The sequence below is a fragment of the Culex pipiens genome, chromosome 3 (assembly GCF_016801865.2).
Source record: "Culex pipiens pallens isolate TS chromosome 3, TS_CPP_V2, whole genome shotgun sequence".
In the NCBI taxonomy this organism is placed as follows: Eukaryota; Metazoa; Arthropoda; class Insecta; order Diptera; family Culicidae; genus Culex; species Culex pipiens.
In genome coordinates, this window is record NC_068939.1 from 113775924 (window position 1) to 113796238 (window position 20315).

Sequence of the window (20315 nt, forward strand, 5' to 3'; positions counted from 1 at the left end):
ATTGGTCAACATTTTCCCATAGTTTCAGAGGAATTTGATAAAACACTTTAATACCAAAATAATACCAAAATGTGCCATCCTGACTTAGAAAATTTTCCACAATTTCAAGTCATTTCTGTAGGGGGTATATCAAAAATGTTTAAAATCAAGTTTGAAATTTCCGGTTTTTAATGAAAGCATTCCCTTTGAGACATCATTTTAGCGACAAATTAATTATTTTGTCAAAATTGGTCAAAATTTTCCCATAGTTTCAGAGGAATTTGATAAAACACTTTAATACCAAAATAATACCAAAATGTGCCATCCTGACTTAGAAAATTTTCCACAATTTCAAGTCATTTCTGTAGGGGGTATATCAAAAATGTTTAAAATCAAGTTTGAAATTTCCGGTTTTTAATGAAAGCATTCCCTTTGAGACATCATTTTAGCGCAAAATTAATTATTTTGTCAAAATTGGTCAAAATTTTCCCATAGTTTCAGAGGAATTTGATAAAACACTTTAATACCAAAAGAATACCAAAATGTGGTGTTCGACCATTGACAAATTCTGCAATTTTGCAATATCAAAACAATACCTTAAATTGGTATCATAGCACATTTTGCTCTTGCATAATCCTTAAGACAAATTTTAAAGGGTCCAGGAATACCAAAATTTGGTATTGATACCAGAGAAAGGTATTATTACGCATTTCCCTTGTTATTTACCCATGCTCGGGTTCGGATGCCGGCGGATTTTCCGACGACGTAATTCCGGGTTGGTACGAAATTTCAACGAAAAATCTATTCTATCTATACAAAGACCCCCACAACGGTGTTATACCCACTCCAAAATGTTTATTTAGAAATTTTATTGTAATATATTGACATTTAGTTGAATTAAAAGTTTGCAAAATTAAGTTAAGATAAGTTTTATATAGAATTTCCAGAGTTATATAAACTTTTATACTAAGTAGTTAGTAAACTTTATATTCAACCCAAATTATTTTTTTAATCATTCAATCATGTCTATTTGGAGTCGAAAGACTGGATTTATGGTGATTTGTCAACAAATAACATTATTTATGTTAATTTTTCAAAAGGTGTACAAACTTTTTTTGCACCTTTTTTGATTGCTGTAATAATATTTGTTTTATAACTTTTTATGGAAATCAACTTTTCATGAGCTTTTTATAGCAAAATGTTCGGCATGAGTTTCTGAACAAAACGTAATACTAGGTTCCTGTCAAACTTTAAATTGTTTACAAGTTTCATCACAAAATGTGCATAGTGCCCAAGGGGTGTAAATACTTTTTTTACATACTGTAGCTAGTGATCGTCTCTCGTTAATCCTCGTACTTACAGTGTACGCTGAGGGAAACCCGTTTGCTGACTGCCGGAGGAACGTCGTTCGACGCAATGCACAGATACGCCCCCATCTGTCTCCGTTCCAGTTTGGGCAGATGCAGGTGGGTGCCGTTGAAGGATTCGACTGAAAAAAGAAGAAGAAGAAGAGTGGTGAGACGTTGCGTAAACGAGCTATCTTTTAACTAAATTTATCACTTGCCGAAATCTGTGATTCCTCAAAAACGTTATCATAAAAAATCTTATGATCTGGTATGAGGAAGAACTTATAGTCCGCAAAACAAACATTGAGATTTAATGCTATGTCGTGTAAAAAACGGGGTTTAAATGTTCTAAATCAAACGGAATGGTCTCCGTGAGATTGGGTAAAAACATAACCTAAAACCGGCAGCATCCAGTAATGTTAACCCCGTATACATCATTCGAAATTTTCGTTTTATCATCGTTGTCCTTTATTTCTTGCGACACAAACAGTGAAATATATTTACTTCTGTGTCTGGTGGGATGAGCCTCGTTGTTGTTGCTGCTGCTGGACACTGACCAGCGTTTTTCCTATCTCCAACCCCAGCTAGGGGACATATATTTCGCCATGCTTCACCAGCAATCAAGTAATCTGTCAGGCATAATAAAGATTAAATTTTCCTTTTTTGGTCCACTGTTTTCTTCGTCCAATAAGCAGTTGTCCTTGGTGCTGCCACAGATAAACGGACACGTGACGTGGATTAAGGGCAACAGGTTGGGGACAGGCTTAAGCTCAAACTCTAACATCTACTTTCCTCTGAAAAATCCTCCATTCTTCAATTGGATCTGTCTACGACGGTACCTTACGTTTCGATCAAAGGTTTGAAAATCATCGTTTTCCGGAAAATGCGGCATGAAAATCAGCTTAGCAGAAGAGTCTGCCTTCCTAGGAGACGAGATGAGTCTTTTTATCAGATTATCGCCATGGTTTTTATATCAGCACGGAGGATCTGCTCGAAAATCTTTTGTGTCACATTCACAAGGATATATGGTTTACCCAAGGAGTAGGTAAACAAACAAACATAAATGTGTTGTGGGTATTTAGAATGTACACTTTAAATACAACAAATTGCTAGAGGTTTTTTTTTTGGTGACGGATGATTTTAGATTTGAAGTGATTTTGTGACGAAATTTTTAAATGAAATTAACCTTTCTATTTTTAGTAATAGGCAAGAAATCCTTGTTATAATAGAAACAGTCAAACAGTGTCAAATTACTGTCCAAAAGACTATTACGTCACTTCACAAAATGAATCAATATTGATTTCATAGTTTTTTAATTCCAATCAGAGGAAGGAATGATAAAATGAAGAACAACCACTTTTAAAAAAATCAGACATAACGTGTTGTTTATTAAAAATGAGCAAATAGAACGCATTTCAAAACTACTTATTAACGTAATGAAAAATTCTAAGCAAAAAGCTCGTTGAAAACCAGGCCCTTAGATTTTGAATGTACTTTCACAAAGCGAAGGTGTTATTTAAAAAAATTAAACAGCCAAAACCCTTTTCACCAGCGTTGAAACTAAAACTCTTAATCGTCGCTTTTCCTCCGCATTCTGCTACACAAGATTAAGCCAAATGAAAACTGCTATAAAATGCATTCCGGGGTTAATTCCATCCTGATTTTATTTTTGCTGCGCCCGCCTGGCCCCCCACTTGGCTACTCTTCAACAGCTCCTCGCCTCGCAGAGTTTGCTCAAGAGTTTGTCACTTGAGCGTTTTATTTGCCTCTTCCCGGGAATCCCATTCGCATTCAAACAGCGCGCTCCCAGACTGACTGGCTGACTACTGAATGGAATTGCTTCTTTGCGAGAGTCTCCAGTTCGCTCAGCTTTATGCAGATGAATTAAGTTTTACAAATAAAATTATTCCTGGGCTAGAGAGAGTGAGTACAACAGAAAAAAAGTGGGCCACCATTCATTGATTGTGATGACAGCAGTTCTGGGGAGGGTGAATCTCATTCAAAATGGTCACTTGACCCCCCTCCCTCCTCCATCTCTTGAGCAAGATTCCTTTGTGGATGATGGAATATTTTAATTAGACGGCTCCAATGAAGCGAATCGAGGCTCACCGAGGAGAGGTGGACTGGAATATTAATTCCAATAAAGCAGTCACCGTCAACAGAACGCGTTGACGTGAATGACACTTATCATCACAACAGATTCATTTCCCGCCTGAATGGGGCTTTTTAATTTGCAGCTTTCTATAGAATCGTTGCGCGATAATCTTTGCCACGTGTCACAATCTGTCACATTGAGTTGACAAAATTGCTGCAGCACCCAGCGCTGACAGCTGACAAACATTTTGTGCGCCCCATGATTAACGGACACGATTTCGATGACGCATTATCACCTTTAAATGTGAGCGAAATTCACGTTTTGTGAATTTTTAAATCACAAATCCGAATTATGGGTCTCCGAAAATTATAATTTGTTTACCCTCAAATCCAAAAAGGTCAAAACTAATAGCTGATTGAAAGCAAGAAAAATTAAACAAAGCTGCTTAAACTAAAATCAAACAATAGTAAAGCAACACTGTACGAAGCTACTTATCGTTAAGCTCGTATTTAATTATGAGCTTTCCCTTAACTCCCAAAAAAACGTCCAACTTCAAAAAAAAAACTTATTTGAGGATGCCGTGAAGAGTTTCCCTTATCCCCTTAAAAATGGAGCATCTTCCCTTCATCTGTTGTGTGCTATCGTGTGACATAGACTATTTTGGTCGAAAATGACGTATTGTTATACTGAACAAACCCTAAGAGATGCTTTAACCCGATTTTGAAAATTCGCCTCCGTTTCCTGGATATTGCCAATCACACTTGTTATGTACTCAAATCACTGTCTCAACATGCTTGGTATTATCTACTCGAAATGCCAAACAGGTTCTTCTCAAAGAGGAGTTAGAGCGGATGCATGTCTGCTTGTGACACGTGCTTTTCCGTTCTTTGTTTACATTATTTACTGTTTCTTTTAACTGGTGTTATCAAATTTGTTGAAACTTGGAGCGTTTGTTTGCGTACCCAAATATGCATAGGTCATAGCTGAAATTTCATACTTATCGCAGTTTTTGTGAAAAAGGTTGATTTTTTTGCCGATTTCGTCATTTTCCCGTTTTTTCGCGTGGCGCGTCGAAAAATCCAGATTTTATTTTCAAAAAATCATACCTAGGAAATGTACGGTTCGACATCGCCCATTTTTTGATATGATATGTGAAATTTTCCGAGGAATCCGACAAACATATTTTTAGACATAGGCTTTTTGTTCCAGACACGGTCAAAACGCCATTTTACGTTTTCATGCGACTATTTGAAATGTTTGGCTGTTTTTTCGGATCTCAAATTATTTTTCCCCTAATCACTATTCATTTGCGTCCAAGAGAGCTAAAATCGTTTGAAACAAAAAAATACGGGTCTAATCATTTTGGCTAAGGAACCCCCAGAAAAATGTTGAGCCTGATCGGAGAACTTTTTTTTACGGTTTAGGCTCTTTTCAAATGGAATTGCTGTTATATTTTAAGGTGATAAATCCTATAAAGTTCAAAGGCGTTGTACCAGCTACTTAAACGTCCAACAGACCAAGCCCCTGAATGCCCACAAAAAGTCATTTTTGTTACATCCTAATGCGGTACCCACATGACGAGTCTTCACTACAGACCCTAATTAGGGAGACTGTTTGATCTTTGGGAGCGTTTTTTTTATTACGTAACGCAATTACAAAATTTCCATATTTTTTTTGAAAATGTTGTGTAGAGCATAACATAGACTCCGGACCCGCTTACACCCTTTACACCACTTTCACCTCGGAATTGGAACTCATGAAAGTTGAGAGTTGAATCTGACTGATTATAATCTAATTCAGGCAGACAAAATTTGAAAAATTCAGAAGACTAAGGCTATTGCAAATATTCGAAAAAAAAAAATCATTGAAATGTTTCAGAATTTCAATTCTGGCTTGTAATTACAATTTGTATAGAGCAATTCCATGCCAAATAGGGAATCGGTTGTACCCGACCCTCTCCGATTTCAATGAAACTTTGTAGACATGTTATCCTTCGTTTATATAAGCCATTTTTGTGTATATGGAGCCAGTTCCACTCGATAATGACATTTAAGAAGGGCGTAATTTACTATCCAGGTTACTATACTACACTGAAAAAATATGATGTTTTCAGTTATGAGCAATGTAATTAGCTTATTTCTGTAAGCTTATACATCCAATTGAAATGTGGTCAAAGACAAACTTATGGGAAATTGGACGAGCTTTCCGGTAAAAATATTTACGAGACTGAAAAATCAAGTCTGTTACCTAGAAATCGCCAAAAACCATCAAAAAACCTATTTTTTCAACATTTTTATTTTTAAAACCGCTGTAACTTCACAAGGATTGGACTTAGGACAGTAGTCAATATGGAGACTTTTATGTAAAATTGTCTGGAGAATCGATTCCCGTATTCGGTTTTTGAAAATTTTGACGTTTAGAGCACTTTTCAAAAAAACAGTTTCAGTAAATGATTTTTGTATTTTTTTAGGTGAGTTGCTCCATCCTGCATTTTTCGTGAGTCTTTTTGTAACATTTTAGGCTATCTTCACAAAAATTTTGAACGAAAAAAAATCGTGGGCTCCCCCTCAAATTTGACTTTTAAACATAAAAATAAAAAAATCTCATAAAAGTTGAGTGTTTTTTTCTTTCAGTGTATTTTTATCGAAAAGTCCGTCAAATTTCCTACAAGTTTGTTGTTTGAGATCGATAGTTGCGCCATTTACCCTATACATTAGGTTAGTTTCGGGATGAATCGTGAGAGAGAGAATGAGTGATGAGAGAGTGTATGAGAGAGTGAGAGAGACCGTACGGGAGTGCCCGACGGGTTCAGTTTGTTTATGTTTGAAATAAATGTTAAGTATTCAGCCAACACCCAAACGGCTCGGTTCACCAGAACCCCCCGCGTACTGTGTACCGTCTCGATCGCCGCGAAATAAAGAGTTGTACCGCGTATCAACTTGTGTTCTTCTTCGATCCGTGTTGTGAAGAAGTTCGTTGACCCCGTGTGCTCTGGACGAGCTAAAACCCCCCCACAAAATACAGTCCACTAAATTCGAAAGGGCTCGATCCGGAACATTGGTCCTTCGAACCGGATCGAAGTGGCCGGCCCGAAGTGAAAGAACTTTTTGTGTGCGCGCGCGTGTGAAGTGGCCTGTTCGCGGAACAGTGGCCATCGCGATCGGACTGTGCGAGTCCGCGGCAGTTGGCGCCATCGCGCAGTTATTTGCGGCTTTGTGCTGCGTTTTTTATGCTGTCTGCGAGGTGGTGCTGGCTGGAAGAAGCAGCTGGAGCGATCGTGGTCTGCTGGGAGCTGTTCTACGGCGGACGGAAGCTGCGCTGCTGTTTGAAGCTGTTGAACGGGAGTGATTGTGTGTGTGCTGGACGCTGCCCATCTACCGGAGGTTCCTGGAGGAGCTGCAGCGTACCAGGAAGTGTTTGGGTTTGCATGTGGTGCATGAGGTGTGTGTGTGTGCGTTTGTGAGGTGTGTGCCATTTTGGGTGGAGTGAGTGAGAATCTTTTTGGAGCGATTTTTCGAAATAAAGAAGTTTGGATTTTTTACGCAAGAGCGTTTATTTCTTGGGTTGTGGTCTGGGTTTTAATTGCGCAAGCCCTGAATTTTTGGATTGTTCTGGTCTCTGTCGGTCGGTCCACTGCTGGTTCTCCACCTTGGCTGTCTCTCCCCACTGTCAATCGGGTCGCGTAGAACGTTGAGTCGATCGTTTCGGTATTCGCGGTTGCAGTGTTCCGGGTTTTGGCGGTCAACGGGAGTGAAGGTGGTGAAGCATGGACGACTTCAAGGATTTGCTGAAGCAGGAGCGGCAGCTGATCCTGACCATCAATGGTGTTGGAGATTTCGTGGAGGCGTACCAGAGGGCTGAGCATGAGATCTCGATTCGGCTGGACACCCTGGAGGAGGCAATGAGGAAGTTCTTCAAGGTGCGCCGCAAGATCGAAGCCATGATCGACGACGAAGATGAGGATCAAGTTGTTGAAGAGTCGAAGGAGGCTCGGAAGAAGCGGTTGGCTGATCTGGTGGTTCAGCGTGAGATGGAGTACAACAAGGCTCTTCGTGACGTCGAGGAGAGGTACTTCGTGGTGAAGGCAAAGCTGGTCGCACTGCGTCCGGTCAAGGTTGAGCCCACTCCTGGTGCTGACCTGAACGAAACCTGCTTCGATCGGTCGATTTCGCGCATTAAGTTGCCGGACATCAAGCTGCCCAACTTCAGCGGCGAACTGAAGGACTGGATCCCGTTTCGCGACACCTACAAGAGCCTCATCCACTCCAACGTGCAGCTGCCGGACATCGACAAGTTCACCTACTTGAGGTCTGCTCTGCAAGGAGAAGCACAGCTGGAGATTCTGTCGGTAGATTTCTCCGCAGAAGGCTACGACGTGGCTTGGAAGGCACTGGAGAAGAAGTACGACAACCACAAGCTCATCGTGAAGGCGTACCTGGACGCGCTCTTCGACATTGAGCCGCTGCGGAAGGAGAGCTGTGACGGTCTGTCTCACTTGATCAGCGAGTTCGAGACGAACCTCCAGATGCTGAAGAAGCTCGGTGAAGGAACGGAAGCCTGGTCGACGCTCCTGGTCCATATGCTCTGCGCGCGTTTGGATCATGCCACGCTGCGTCTGTGGGAGTCGCACCACAACTCGAAAGCTGTACCGAAGTACGACGTGTTGATCGAGTTTCTGCGTAGTCAGTGTACGGTGCTGCAATCTATCAAGGCCAACCGGCCCAGCGAAGGAGATGGTCGGCAGAACCGCTCGAGAGTCTCGACAGCTCACACGTCCTCGCAGTCACAACGGCGCTGTTTGTTTTGTGAAGAGGCATTTCACATGCCGTTCAATTGCAGCAAGCTGAGGAACATGTCTGTGTCCCAACGAGTGGAGGAAGTGAATCGACGGCGACTGTGCCGAAATTGTTTACATGCTGGTCATTACGCTGACGGATGTTCTCGTGGTTCCTGTTCCCGCTGCGGCGGAAGACATCACACGTTGCTGCACTACGACACGCCGGCCCCTGCTGGCGCTCGACAAGAAAGATCCTCCGTTCCTATTACGCAAAGTCAACCCCACGAAGCTGGACAACAACAACCCACGAGACAGCAAGACCAGACACAGAACATTTCCACCCAACCAACCACAAGTTTCTACTCCGTGATCCAATCCACTTCTCGAAACACTCACCCACCACCACCCACAGACTTTCGTAATACCACCACTCTCAAAGCGGCATCCCTCTCCGCACAAAATGCACCCACACTTTCTCGCCGAGTCCTCATGTCCACGGCTGTAGTTCGCGTCGAAGACCAGTTTGGGAACTTCTCGTTCGCTCGGACACTATTGGATTCGTGTTCCGAGTTCTGCTACATTTCTCACACGTTTTCGAAGAAGCTGAAGTTCCGGACAACACCAGATGTACTGAGAGTACAGGGCATCGGAAACGGTTCAGCGTTGTCGCTCGAGGCCGTACGCGCAAGGATCCAGCCACGGCTGGCTACGATCTCGAGGTTTTCGAAGGAAATGCAGTTCCACGTGCTGGAAAAGATCGCCAACGATCTGCCCGTCACACCGGTTGACGTCAGCCAGATGATGCTCCCCTGTGACATCACTCTCGCTGATCCGCACTTTGGGAAACCTGGTCCCATTGACATGATCATCGGCGCTGAGTTTTTCTTCGATTTGCTGGCGACTGGTCGGCGTAAGATCGTCGAGGACGGTCCGACGCTGCAGGAGACGGTGTTCAGATGGATAGTATCGGGGAAAGTTCCAGCATCGTCACCCAGCATTCCATGCACGGCAACCTACTTCAGCTCAGCGGTTGACCTGAAGGAATTCTACGAACTGAAGGCGAGTCACGCCGACAACCCTGTGAAGGAGTCCACCGGCGAAGAGCTGGTCAAGAAGAAGACGTTGCGAGATACGGATGGAAGCATTGAAGAAGCAGACACGCACGCGGCGAAGAAGTGGATCTCCCACTGCCCAGAGCTGCTCAAGCAGCTCCCGAAGCACCTGAAGGACGAGCGCAGCACGCTCAACACGATCAAGAGCGATCGGGATCAACCGTCGGACGAATCGTTGCAGCAGCTGTGGAGAGTTAGGATGAGTTTGAAGGCGGTCGCGACGAGAAAGGTGCCGCGCTGGATTGGGTTCAGCAACGATTGCGTCGAGAACGGTGCGAGTCTCTACCTGCGCTGCACTGCGCTTGACGGTTCCGTCACGTTTCGACAGCTCATGGTCGAGGCCAAGGTGGCTCCGCTCGAGAACCCAAAGCGCAAGAAGAAGAAGGTCAACATTCCACGGTTGGAGATGTCACCTGGCAAATGGTCAAGGCGTCGGAGAAGGTTACGCGCCCCAACACACAACTGGTGGACGGCGTCATGCGAGTCTGTGTTCGTCTGTCGAACATCTCGCACTGCAAACGGACGCTTCGATCGTGTGAGCTCGAAGATCTGTTCGCTTCCCATCCGGAAAATAATAAAATTAGTTCAAACCACGAATTAAGCACTCGCTAAGTGCGCCCCGACGCTGCTGCGTCACCCATTTTTGAAGTTTATGTTGGTGTTTGTAGTATGTATGTGTGCATGTATGGTATGAAAGAAGAAAGCTCGCTGGACGCTGTATAGCTTCGCTACTCGGTGGACACCTGCCTGTCCGAGCTCAGCGCACAAGGCTCACCTGGTTATGGGATTGCATGTTTGTAAAAGTCGCTAATCACCTCTATCATCGGTAGCACACCCACCCACGCTACCACATCTCACTGGAGGAAGCCTAGGTTCCTGCCAGTCGGTCTCGGCTGCTCGTTCGACAGTGGGCTTGGCCAGCTCACGCGCCGATCGACATCCCGACCACGAAGTTTGAAGTCACCACGCAGTACGAAGTTTGAAGTCATCCCTAACCAGCGAAGAAGAACAACGCCCCCAGAATTCACCTGGTGGGGTAAGTTGTTCCAGTTTACGCACGCTACATACACCTACTACATCAAGTTTTGTTCGAGGCACACCACCAACTCAACCACCGACACCAACGTCCGAAGTCCACCTGCACGAAGATCATCCTCGTCCGCAACAACAGCACAGCGGCGATCACCGCACCGGCAAACAGCACACCGGCGAACGACACACCCCCAGCGTAACATCTTTATGGCCTGCGGGCCCAGCGTCAACGTTACCTGGCTGGGTAAGTTGTTCCGGTTTTACAAAAAATCTCCACTGCATACTACATCGTATCTCTCCCCGAGGAAACCTGCAACAAGAACAACATCAACAAGATGACATACACCCGAAGAAGAAGGAAGGCATCAACCGATGCAACTGCACCCCGTGTGCACTCTGTGGTCGACGTTTGTCCCACCCGAAGAAGAGCATGTTCCGCTGGAGCATCACCCCCCACCCACACCGAAGAAGCGCAGCGCGAGGCTGCACCAGAAGCACGGTTCGCGATCGTGGCACACGGCCACCGGTCTGACGAACGCTGACGACGATCGAAGTCGAGGCTGCAACAGCAGCAAACACACCACCACGTCCGCTACTCGGCGGCGATCCCCACGAGCAGGCTGCACAAGGCAGCACCGAAGCAGCAGATGACCGATCCAGGGAGCAGAATGCAGTTCAACAAGCAGAAAATGCACCGTCGTTGTTGTCCACGATTCACCCAATGATAGCAGCAGAAGTTTGTTTACATCAGCATAGAAGAGAAGATCAATTGATTCTATTGAAATGATGTGAAGCGAAGTTAGCCCTAAGAGTGTTCCATTTTATGTTAGTATTAGTGTAAGAAAGTAGGTAGCGTTCCTTTTCAATTTGTTGAAACCACAGGTTTCAAGGCGGGCGGCATGTTTGAGATCGATAGTTGCGCCATTTACCCTATACATTAGGTTAGTTTCGGGATGAATCGTGAGAGAGAGAATGAGTGATGAGAGAGTGTATGAGAGAGTGAGAGAGACCGTACGGGAGTGCCCGACGGGTTCAGTTTGTTTATGTTTGAAATAAATGTTAAGTATTCAGCCAACACCCAAACGGCTCGGTTCACCAGAACCCCCCGCGTACTGTGTACCGTCTCGATCGCCGCGAAATAAAGAGTTGTACCGCGTATCAACTTGTGTTCTTCTTCGATCCGTGTTGTGAAGAAGTTCGTTGACCCCGTGTGCTCTGGACGAGCTAAAACCCCCCCACAAAATACAGTCCACTAAATTCGAAAGGGCTCGATCCGGTCTTTGACCACTTTTTGATACGATGCAACGGCTTCGAGATACATAAATATTTAAATTCCGAATTACAAAAATATTTAAAACACTTACGCCCTTCTCAAATATCATTATCGTGTGGAACTGGCTCCATATACACAAAAATGGCTTATATAAGCGTAGGATAACATGTCTACAAAGTTTCATTGAAATCGGAGAGGGTCGAGAAAAAAGTACCTGAAAAATTCCTGTTTTGGGCTGGAATTGCTCTATATATTTTTAATTTTTTCCCCTGCCTCGATCATGTTTAGAATCATGGGACAAAAACTTTTTTATATATTGCAACAGTCTAGTTTATGTCTCGAAAATAATTTTGCAACGATTTTTCATTCATTAAATATAATTTGAGCAATTCTCGCTGAAACCGTCCCACTAGATGCACATGTTCTCAAATCGTTACGGCAATGTTCTCATTCGATTCGGCGCACCAAAAAACCATATAAACAACCTTCGAACCAATGAGAATGTCAGCCGTTAGCCAACTGTAAATAAAAACTTGTTTCGAACAATGGATTTTTTCAAAAAAATGCCCTTATTTGAAGAAATGATATCTCCCAAAATACATTACCAAACATCAAAAACTTATATATCGTTGGAAAGGTAATCGCGAGGGCTTTCTATCGCACTTTAACAAACATTTAAAAAATTATGTTTTCAAGGGTAATTTTCAAGGTTTTTGGGAAACTTACCCTTAATTTTGAATTTTGACCGTGTTCGCAACCACTTATCGTTACGGAACCATTTTCATTCGAAATATTGGACGATTTTGCATAAAATCAACTTGAGAAAAGTAGTGTAATGAAATAGTTTTCGTATAGTAATTAGCGGATGAAAGAAATTGGTCAAATTTCAGTTAAAAATAACCAAAGCTCAGACTTCAGAAATGAGCCTTATTTACAGGCAAAACAAAGCAGGATTGTATTTTAGCCGAATGTATAGTTATCTGAGGCAAATCTGGACATATAGGATGAATAGGGACAGCTATTTCAACTTTGCTTTCACTCATCTGATCATATATTTAATTTGTTTATGTAAAAACCAACATAAACAAACAAGTTTCTAAATTTTAAGCTTTTAAGTACTCTGAAAACTAATGTCCTCTCGATTCGCCACATTTCACTGAAGTAATATTTTATGTACAGAATTGGTTTTGGTAAGGTCTGCTTTATTCGAATAACCTCAATCGTGCACAAAAATGTGCAAAGTTGAAATCATTTTTTTTATCAAGTTAAAATTTGGTGGGGCTGTTGATACCATCAAAACAAGCAAAAAACTCGATTTTCGTCCAAATCGGACTACGCGCTTTTATTTGACACCACCACAAAGTTTCGCTTTTTTTTGTAAACAATGTTAAAACCCTTCATTTTCAAACTGCTATATCTCTTAAACCGCAAGCGTTCAGAGTTGAGCCAGAACTCACTAGAAAGATAATTGGACGTAGAATCAATATGTGTTGTTTTTCAATTAAAACTATTTTCAGTGTATTTATGTTGCTCAAATGAAAATTTTTTACTTGGTTTTCATACTGAGAGCAATTAAAATTAAAGTTCAATGAATCCCAAAATATTTTTTTTATGCAGAATAGAGAAGAGTGGGGTAAAGGTAAGCACCTAGTGACAATCATTCTGTCACCGATGACCATAGACTATTTTTGATTCTTTGTATGTACCAAATGGTACCCCTATCACTTGCCTTCAAAACGTAGTACTAGGATGTACCTCAAATCGCTTTTATGTCGAGAACCAGGCAATTACCCTAAAAAATTAAGTGCGTAGCTTTGCCCGTATGTGGGGCAAAGGGATTTTCCACTTTTTTTTTTGTTTTTAAAGTTAATTTTTCATCCAGTTTTCAATTGGGGGTAGTTTTTTTTAACCCCAAATAAAGATAAATTTATCGTAAATTGACTTGTGTCAAATAAAAGCGCGTAGTCCGATTTGGAAGAATATCGAGTTTTTTGCTTGTTTTGATGGTATCATCAGCCCCACCAAATTTTAACTTGACCAAAAAAAAAAAAGATTTCAACTTTGCACATTTTTGTGCACGATTGAGGTTATTCGAATAAAGCAGACCTTACCAAAACCAATTCTGTACATAAAATATTACTTCAGTGAAATGTGGCGAATCGAGATTACAGTCTAAGTAAGGACATTAGTTTTCAGAGTACTTAAAAGCTTAAAATTTAGAAACTTGTTTGTTTATGTTTGTTTTTACATAAACAAATTAAAAATATGATCAGATGAGTGAAAGCAAAGTTGAAATAGCTGTCCCTATTCATCCTATATGTCCAGATTTGCCTCAGATAACTATACATTCGGCTAAAATACAATCCTGCTTTGTTTTGCCTGTAAATAAGGCTCATTTCTGAAGTCTGAGCTTTGGTTATTTTTAACTGAAATTTGACCAATTTCTTTCATCCGCTAATTACTATACGAAAACTATTTCATTACACTACTTTTCTCAAGTTGATTTTATGCAAAATCGTCCAATCTTTCGAATGAAAATGAAAATATCAATGATAACACAAGTATATTCAACAAAAAAACAACAAATTCAACAACCTTTTTATCAAATACCTTAAACAATTAGTTCTATTGATTAATAATGAATACTGTAATTTTCTGTTCTGACGTGTTCACAAAATATTAGACATCTTGCAGAAATTTTAAAAATCTTAACATCTCTATCTTTTTTTGTCATCATCTATCTATTTTTTTTTCTTTTATATTAAAATAAAGTAATATCTTTTCTTAATGAATAATTTTGTACATTTGGCCCGCAAATTCATTTGAGCTTCAAATTTGGCCCGGCATCCAAAAACTTTGAGCACCCCTGGCGTAAAGGCTCGTTTGGATACGTCAAACTCGTGTCTATCTGGATACGTCAAATTCACTTCGACCAGTCTCCCTTTTAGGGTCCCTACACACCAATTTTTTTTTCGCTGAAATTCAAAAAAGTTTTACATTTCAATAAGCGATTCAGTAATTTTTAAATTTTACTGAATTCTCAATCAACTGACAGTAGCCACTTTGACAGATAGTTTATTGAAATTTCAGTACAAGAAACGTCAAATTATTTTGCTGAGAGTTCAATAGTTTTCTTGTGTCAGTTTGACAGAGCATTCGTTAAGGATTCAGCAATCGTTGATGGTATTTCAGTTATCAAAATTTGATTTTGCTTGCCATTAAAAATATTTCCAGTACTGATATTTATACATTAATTTCATCAATCCTTCAAACCTAAAAAAAACAAGTGGTTTACATCGAGGCAATTGTAATTCACAATTTTCTCAAAATCACAATCACAATACAAAATTTAAAAAACACAACACATTTGACAGAGAATTTTCTTTCGGCAGCATACAAACAATAAGTTGAAAGTAACATTTCAGTTCAAAAGATATGCAGTTACTAATTTTTCAGCAATGTTTTTGTTCATTGCCGAATTTAAGCAAAAGTGATGATTACTGAATCGTATTCAGGTATTAATTTTACTGAAATGGCAATCCAAAATTTGCTGTGAATTTTTCACAGTCTTCGCCCCAAATATAAATCGATTTGGTCAAAACAACAATTAGATATCGTGACCAGTGCTGAATATTTCTTGGATCAAAACGTAAAGTGTACCGACATTCACACAATAAACAGAATGACAGAAAAAAAAATGGAAATTTGGGATATCCCTGGCTCGATTCCTTAGCCAAGAATATCCAGGCCAATTCAGAACGTTGAAGTCGCGAAAATGCGTGAGGAAAAACATCGCTTCAGGATTTTGCCGGCAGGTGGCCCAGTAGGGTGGAATCAAGTTATATGGGAAAAATTAAAATTTGCCAAATCAAATCAGCAACATATTTTTTTGGTTCTTTCTTGTGTCCAAAACAACCTCCCAAAATTTGGGAGCGATTGGTTAAACCCCCGATATGTCGATATTTTAGCAACCAATGATCCGATTTTCAATTGAGGTTTTGCAGCGCGACTGTGTTTCAAATGTAGGTGGCGCCAAAATGAGGTTACTTGCCAAAAATCGCATTTCTTTCTGCTGGATTGAAGAACAAAATCGCTTATTTCTCATGATTCCCTGCATCAATCTTAATGAAACTGGTTGCAAAAGACGAGAAAAATTTTTTGCTTTAAAATAATGAACATCATTTTTTGGGCGCGCAAAAATTTGTGACCTTTTTCTTTAAAAAAACATGTTTTGGAACACGAAAAAATGAGTTTCCCCGTATATATCAATGAAATAATCAATTATATAGTGGATAACAGATGTGTTAACGTATATTCAACAATTTTTATTGATTTTTGACAGACTGTCTTGCCAAATACTCCAAATTACTATCTTTTTCTAAATTTACAGTTTTCTCATAGAAAAATCAAACAAATATTGGAAAGTTGTACACCAAATTGTTGGAAATAATTTTTCTCATTCGAATCCGGCATAAGTTTCATAAAAATGTTGATTGTGAAGGAAAAAACACATTTTTTCAAAAAATCATAGGTTTACGCTATTTGTTCATAGGTGGCGACACGCGTCTTTTAGCTTTGCTGCAAATTCTCTATGTTAAAACATGAAACATTCGTGAAATTTTTCGATCTTTTCGAAAAAATTTTTTTGAATATTTTTAAATCAAGACATTTACATTTAAAATGCTAGTCTTGATTTATTTTTTTTCGAAAAGATCGCAAAATTTCCCGAATGTTTCATGTTTTAACATTGAAAATCGGACTAGTAGCTGAGATATCGACATTAGAAAATGGTGGGTTGTTTTGGTGAGACATAGAAAACTTCAATTTTCGTGTTTCTATTTCTTTAGGCCGCTGTATCTCAGCAACCCGAGGTCCAATCTTCAATGTCTCTTAGACAATTTTATAGCAAATTTTCTGAACTTTTTGAAAAAAGTATTTTTTGAAATGGTCATCTATGGTCACTATTTTTAAAATCGAAAAACTACAAATATTTCGCTAAAATCAAACTTTCGGCGGCTATATTTTGAAAACAGAGCCCTTTATCAAAAAATCTGTAAAGTACTTTTCGATTGGAAATTCAATTTTACATTAAAAAATTACATCAAATTTGTTTTTGCATGGAATTTCGATTTTTTTCCAAATATCACTATTTTTTCAAAAATTAACTCGGTTGCAGATTTTTTGACCATGTTTCTCTATGGCTTAAAAGTTTCCGTGTACCAAATTTATTCTCAAAAGTCCTAAACAATACCTACAACTTTGCCGAAGACACCAAATTGATCAGAAAATTCACTCAAAAGTTACAGCTGTTTGAATATTTACGTACCATTTTTGTATGGACAGCAGCCAAAATTGTATGGAGACTTGTGGGTGAACCAATGACACAGAATAGCTTCTTTGGTCATAGGGAAGGCCCCCACAAAGTTTGAGCCAAATCAAAAAATACAAACAAAATCCATTTCCGGTTTTGGTAGAGAATTGCTCATGGGAGTTTGTAATGCACAAAATAGGGTTTTTCCATCCAAACTCCCATATTTAATTCAATCGCTTTTCGCCAATCGGGGGCTCAACCAATCACTCCCAAATTTTGGGAGGTTGTTTTGGACCCCAGAAAGAACCAAAAAAATATGTTGCTGTTTTCGATTCCACCCTAGTGGCCCAGGTCTCGTCCAAATTTGTTCAAGTGTGTTCAGGTGTTCCCTACAACGTTGTCGAAAGGGTGCAAATTGATCCGAGTTGATTTCGATTTTAAGTGTATTTTTTAAAACAAAATGCATTTTTCAAATACTTTCTGTGTACTTCACACATACTTTCAAGAAAATAAGCTGATTTATTTTCTTTGCATTACTAATAACTCATTAGGGTCAACTTGAATCTTCTTGCCAACTTCTTGCCAGCAAAATGCTGAAGCGATATTGCGCAATTCTCACTAACTTGGACTTCGCACTAAATTATTGCTATCTATCGCACTATTGCGACTTGTCAAACTGGCTCGGGAATTTTAATTTTCTCAAAAAATGATCAAAGCGAGCCGATGTTGCTCATCTGTCAATCGCAATTTTAAAGTGCGAATGTCCAGTTTGAAGGAAACTGCGACTGGAAATGTAAATAAACAACTGCTGGTTGCCTAGTTTTTAGAAATTTTATTGTCAAAGGTGCGAGAGAAAAGTGCGGGCCAAATCCAAGTTACAGTGCAAGGATCAATATTTTTCCTCATAAATTTTCGGCTCAATTTTTTCCTAAGATTCCTTGGCCAAAATAATTAGACCCGTTTTTTTTTGTTCAGAGACAAAAACGAGAAATAGCTACTTTTTTCATTAAAACTGCGGTAATTCGAAAATTTAAGCGATGGTCTATACTTTTTTGGGTACAAATGATAGGCTAGTTTTTTTGATACTAAACTATTTTTCCCTAATAGCTCATTTGCATCCAAGAGAGCTCAAATCGGTTGAAACGGCTCGGAGGTATTTTTTTTTTGAAAATGGTTGTTTTGCGAAATTTTACGAAAATTACTATGTTTGAGGCCACTCTAGCACGGCGGCATAGGTTACCCTGATGGCCAAACAAAAAAAAATCGTATCAAATTATTTTGAATAAGAAGCTGCCATAAAAAAATTTAGCCGGTTCGGAGTCGGAGCCCGATTGCGAGTCCATAGTTTGAAATTAAATTTTTCATACAAAATATATAAGAAGATTCAAATAAAATTTGCATGCATATTTACAAATTAAAGTTTCATGATTTAAATGTTTCATTTAACTTTATCTAGATGATATTTTATTTTATAAATCAACAGAGCTTCAACAGCTAAAAATAAATAACTTTTTGTCATGCTTATATTTCTCCACTCTAGGTTGAAAGGTTGGATCCTAGAAGCTTTATTAAATTCCATAGTTCAACCAACTCCTTCAATTCCAGCAACCCACCGGTATCCCCTTTCACACACACCTACACACACAGGCTTCCATAAATTTGGAACGCAAAAGGACTCACTGGTGGAATGAAACTTTAATATTAAATTTTACGATACATTAGCCCGGCGGAGCAACCTTCCACGATGGCAGCATCCTCACGTAGCATGCATCGAGGCAAACCTCCTCCGGTCCTAAACTCAGTTTATTCGCCGCTTTTCATAGAGCTTGGTGTCTTCAAGTCCCGTATGCAACGTCCACTGAACAAAAATCGGTGTATTTTTCTAAAGTTCATTGCTGATCAATCTTGAACGTGTTGGAAATAGTTTCACAAATTAGTGAATTTGTTGATGGTAATCCTTTTATTCCTTCCACTACCGTGGTCCACTTCATGTGCCCCTGTAAATAAACAGGCCAGGGCGTACACACAACAAGTTGGTTTTCCCCTGGGCCGCAGGACTTTCGACCAAAGCAAAGCTTCCCCTCCCCCTTCTCGTTTCGGGCATGAGCGAGTCGGAGATCCGCCTCCGTCTCACACACATCCTTTTTACCCTTGGTTAATCGAGCGCCCGGAACTGGTCTGCGAGCGTCGCCAGTGACGTGGTTTGAAGCTCCAGCTGTGCCGAAATTAGGCTTACTCCGAGAAACTTAATGAACAATTTTCACATTCAGCAAAGCGTAACGGCTCACGAAATAAGGGTCAGCTAGGTAGGTTTGTCGAAATTACCAAGGTAAGTAGTTTTGCAGAACGAGTCAGGACATTATTTTCGGTATCGTTACAGGTTTAAGGAAATAAATTTTCTGTAAGCATTTTAGATATTTAGGATTTGACATTTTACTCTTACTTCTTACTTCTTACTTCTTACTTCTTACTTCTTACTTCTTACTTCTTACTTCTTACTTCTTCAAGCCTGTTTGACAGCCGGGGTTTCATAACCCCTACTTTTTCGCTCCACCAATGGCATAACCGGCTGCAGCAGCTGCATCTCCAGCAACGATCTCGTTCGTTCTTTGCTTCCTTGAAACATTACGTGAATGGGGTGGAACTGCTACTATTTGGCAGCCGGGGGTAGGGTAAAGCAGTCCATTGTGGGCCTCGGCAGATGAGTTACGATTCTGCCATAAAGAGTCTTTATAGCTGTCAGATTTCGGCAGTGTTCAATGATAAGCCTGATACCCTAGAATAAAAAGGGAAGGGACGGGTAAAACGGCAATTTGGCACTGCAACTGCAAGTTCGTGCCTATTCCACGTGAGTGTATCTGTGCATGTGTGCGTGTGTTGTGTACACAACACACTACCCACACTGCAGCACTACAAACACTGGCACAATTCACGCTGGAACGACACACTCCATTTCGCTGGAATTATGATTGGGAAAAATTTATAGATTCACTGTGCACAGTGGGAAGTTTCGCTCACGAGGTCTTTCGAAAGTGAAAAGAATCAAAGTGGGGAGAGAGGATGGGGGAAGGATGTATGTGGTTTGTGGGCGGTGTGGTGTGTTGGGGTGGAGTTGGGTGAAGATTTTCTGGAAAGTTGTACACAATACAGGGCTCTCCACGGGACTGCTGCTGCCTGCAAGCTCGGAGGAGCTCGTGTTTTTCCAGTTTAGTTATGGGCGGCTTGTGGCCAGAACTTTCAACTGTTGTTCATTAACAAATATTTTGTGGCTTTGCAGCCGAGTGCCGGGTGCAGATTTGAAGTGGGAAGCTTTTTGTGACAGTGCACAAGTACACACACGGTAAATGTGACTGTAATTATTGTGAAATAGGACGACGACTCCCCTGGTGA

The 20315-nt window shown here is 40.5% G+C and overlaps 1 protein-coding gene across 1 annotated transcript in view; it reads right to left on the reverse strand.

Moving 5' to 3' along the window:
- LOC120414006 (lachesin) overlaps positions 1–20315 on the reverse strand; it is a 278358-nt gene that overhangs the window by 199790 nt on the left and 58253 nt on the right. Inside the window, exon 4 of the mRNA XM_052710920.1 lies at positions 1340–1468. Coding sequence (XP_052566880.1) covers positions 1340–1468 — 129 coding nt within the window. The remainder of the gene's footprint in view (positions 1–1339; positions 1469–20315) is intronic.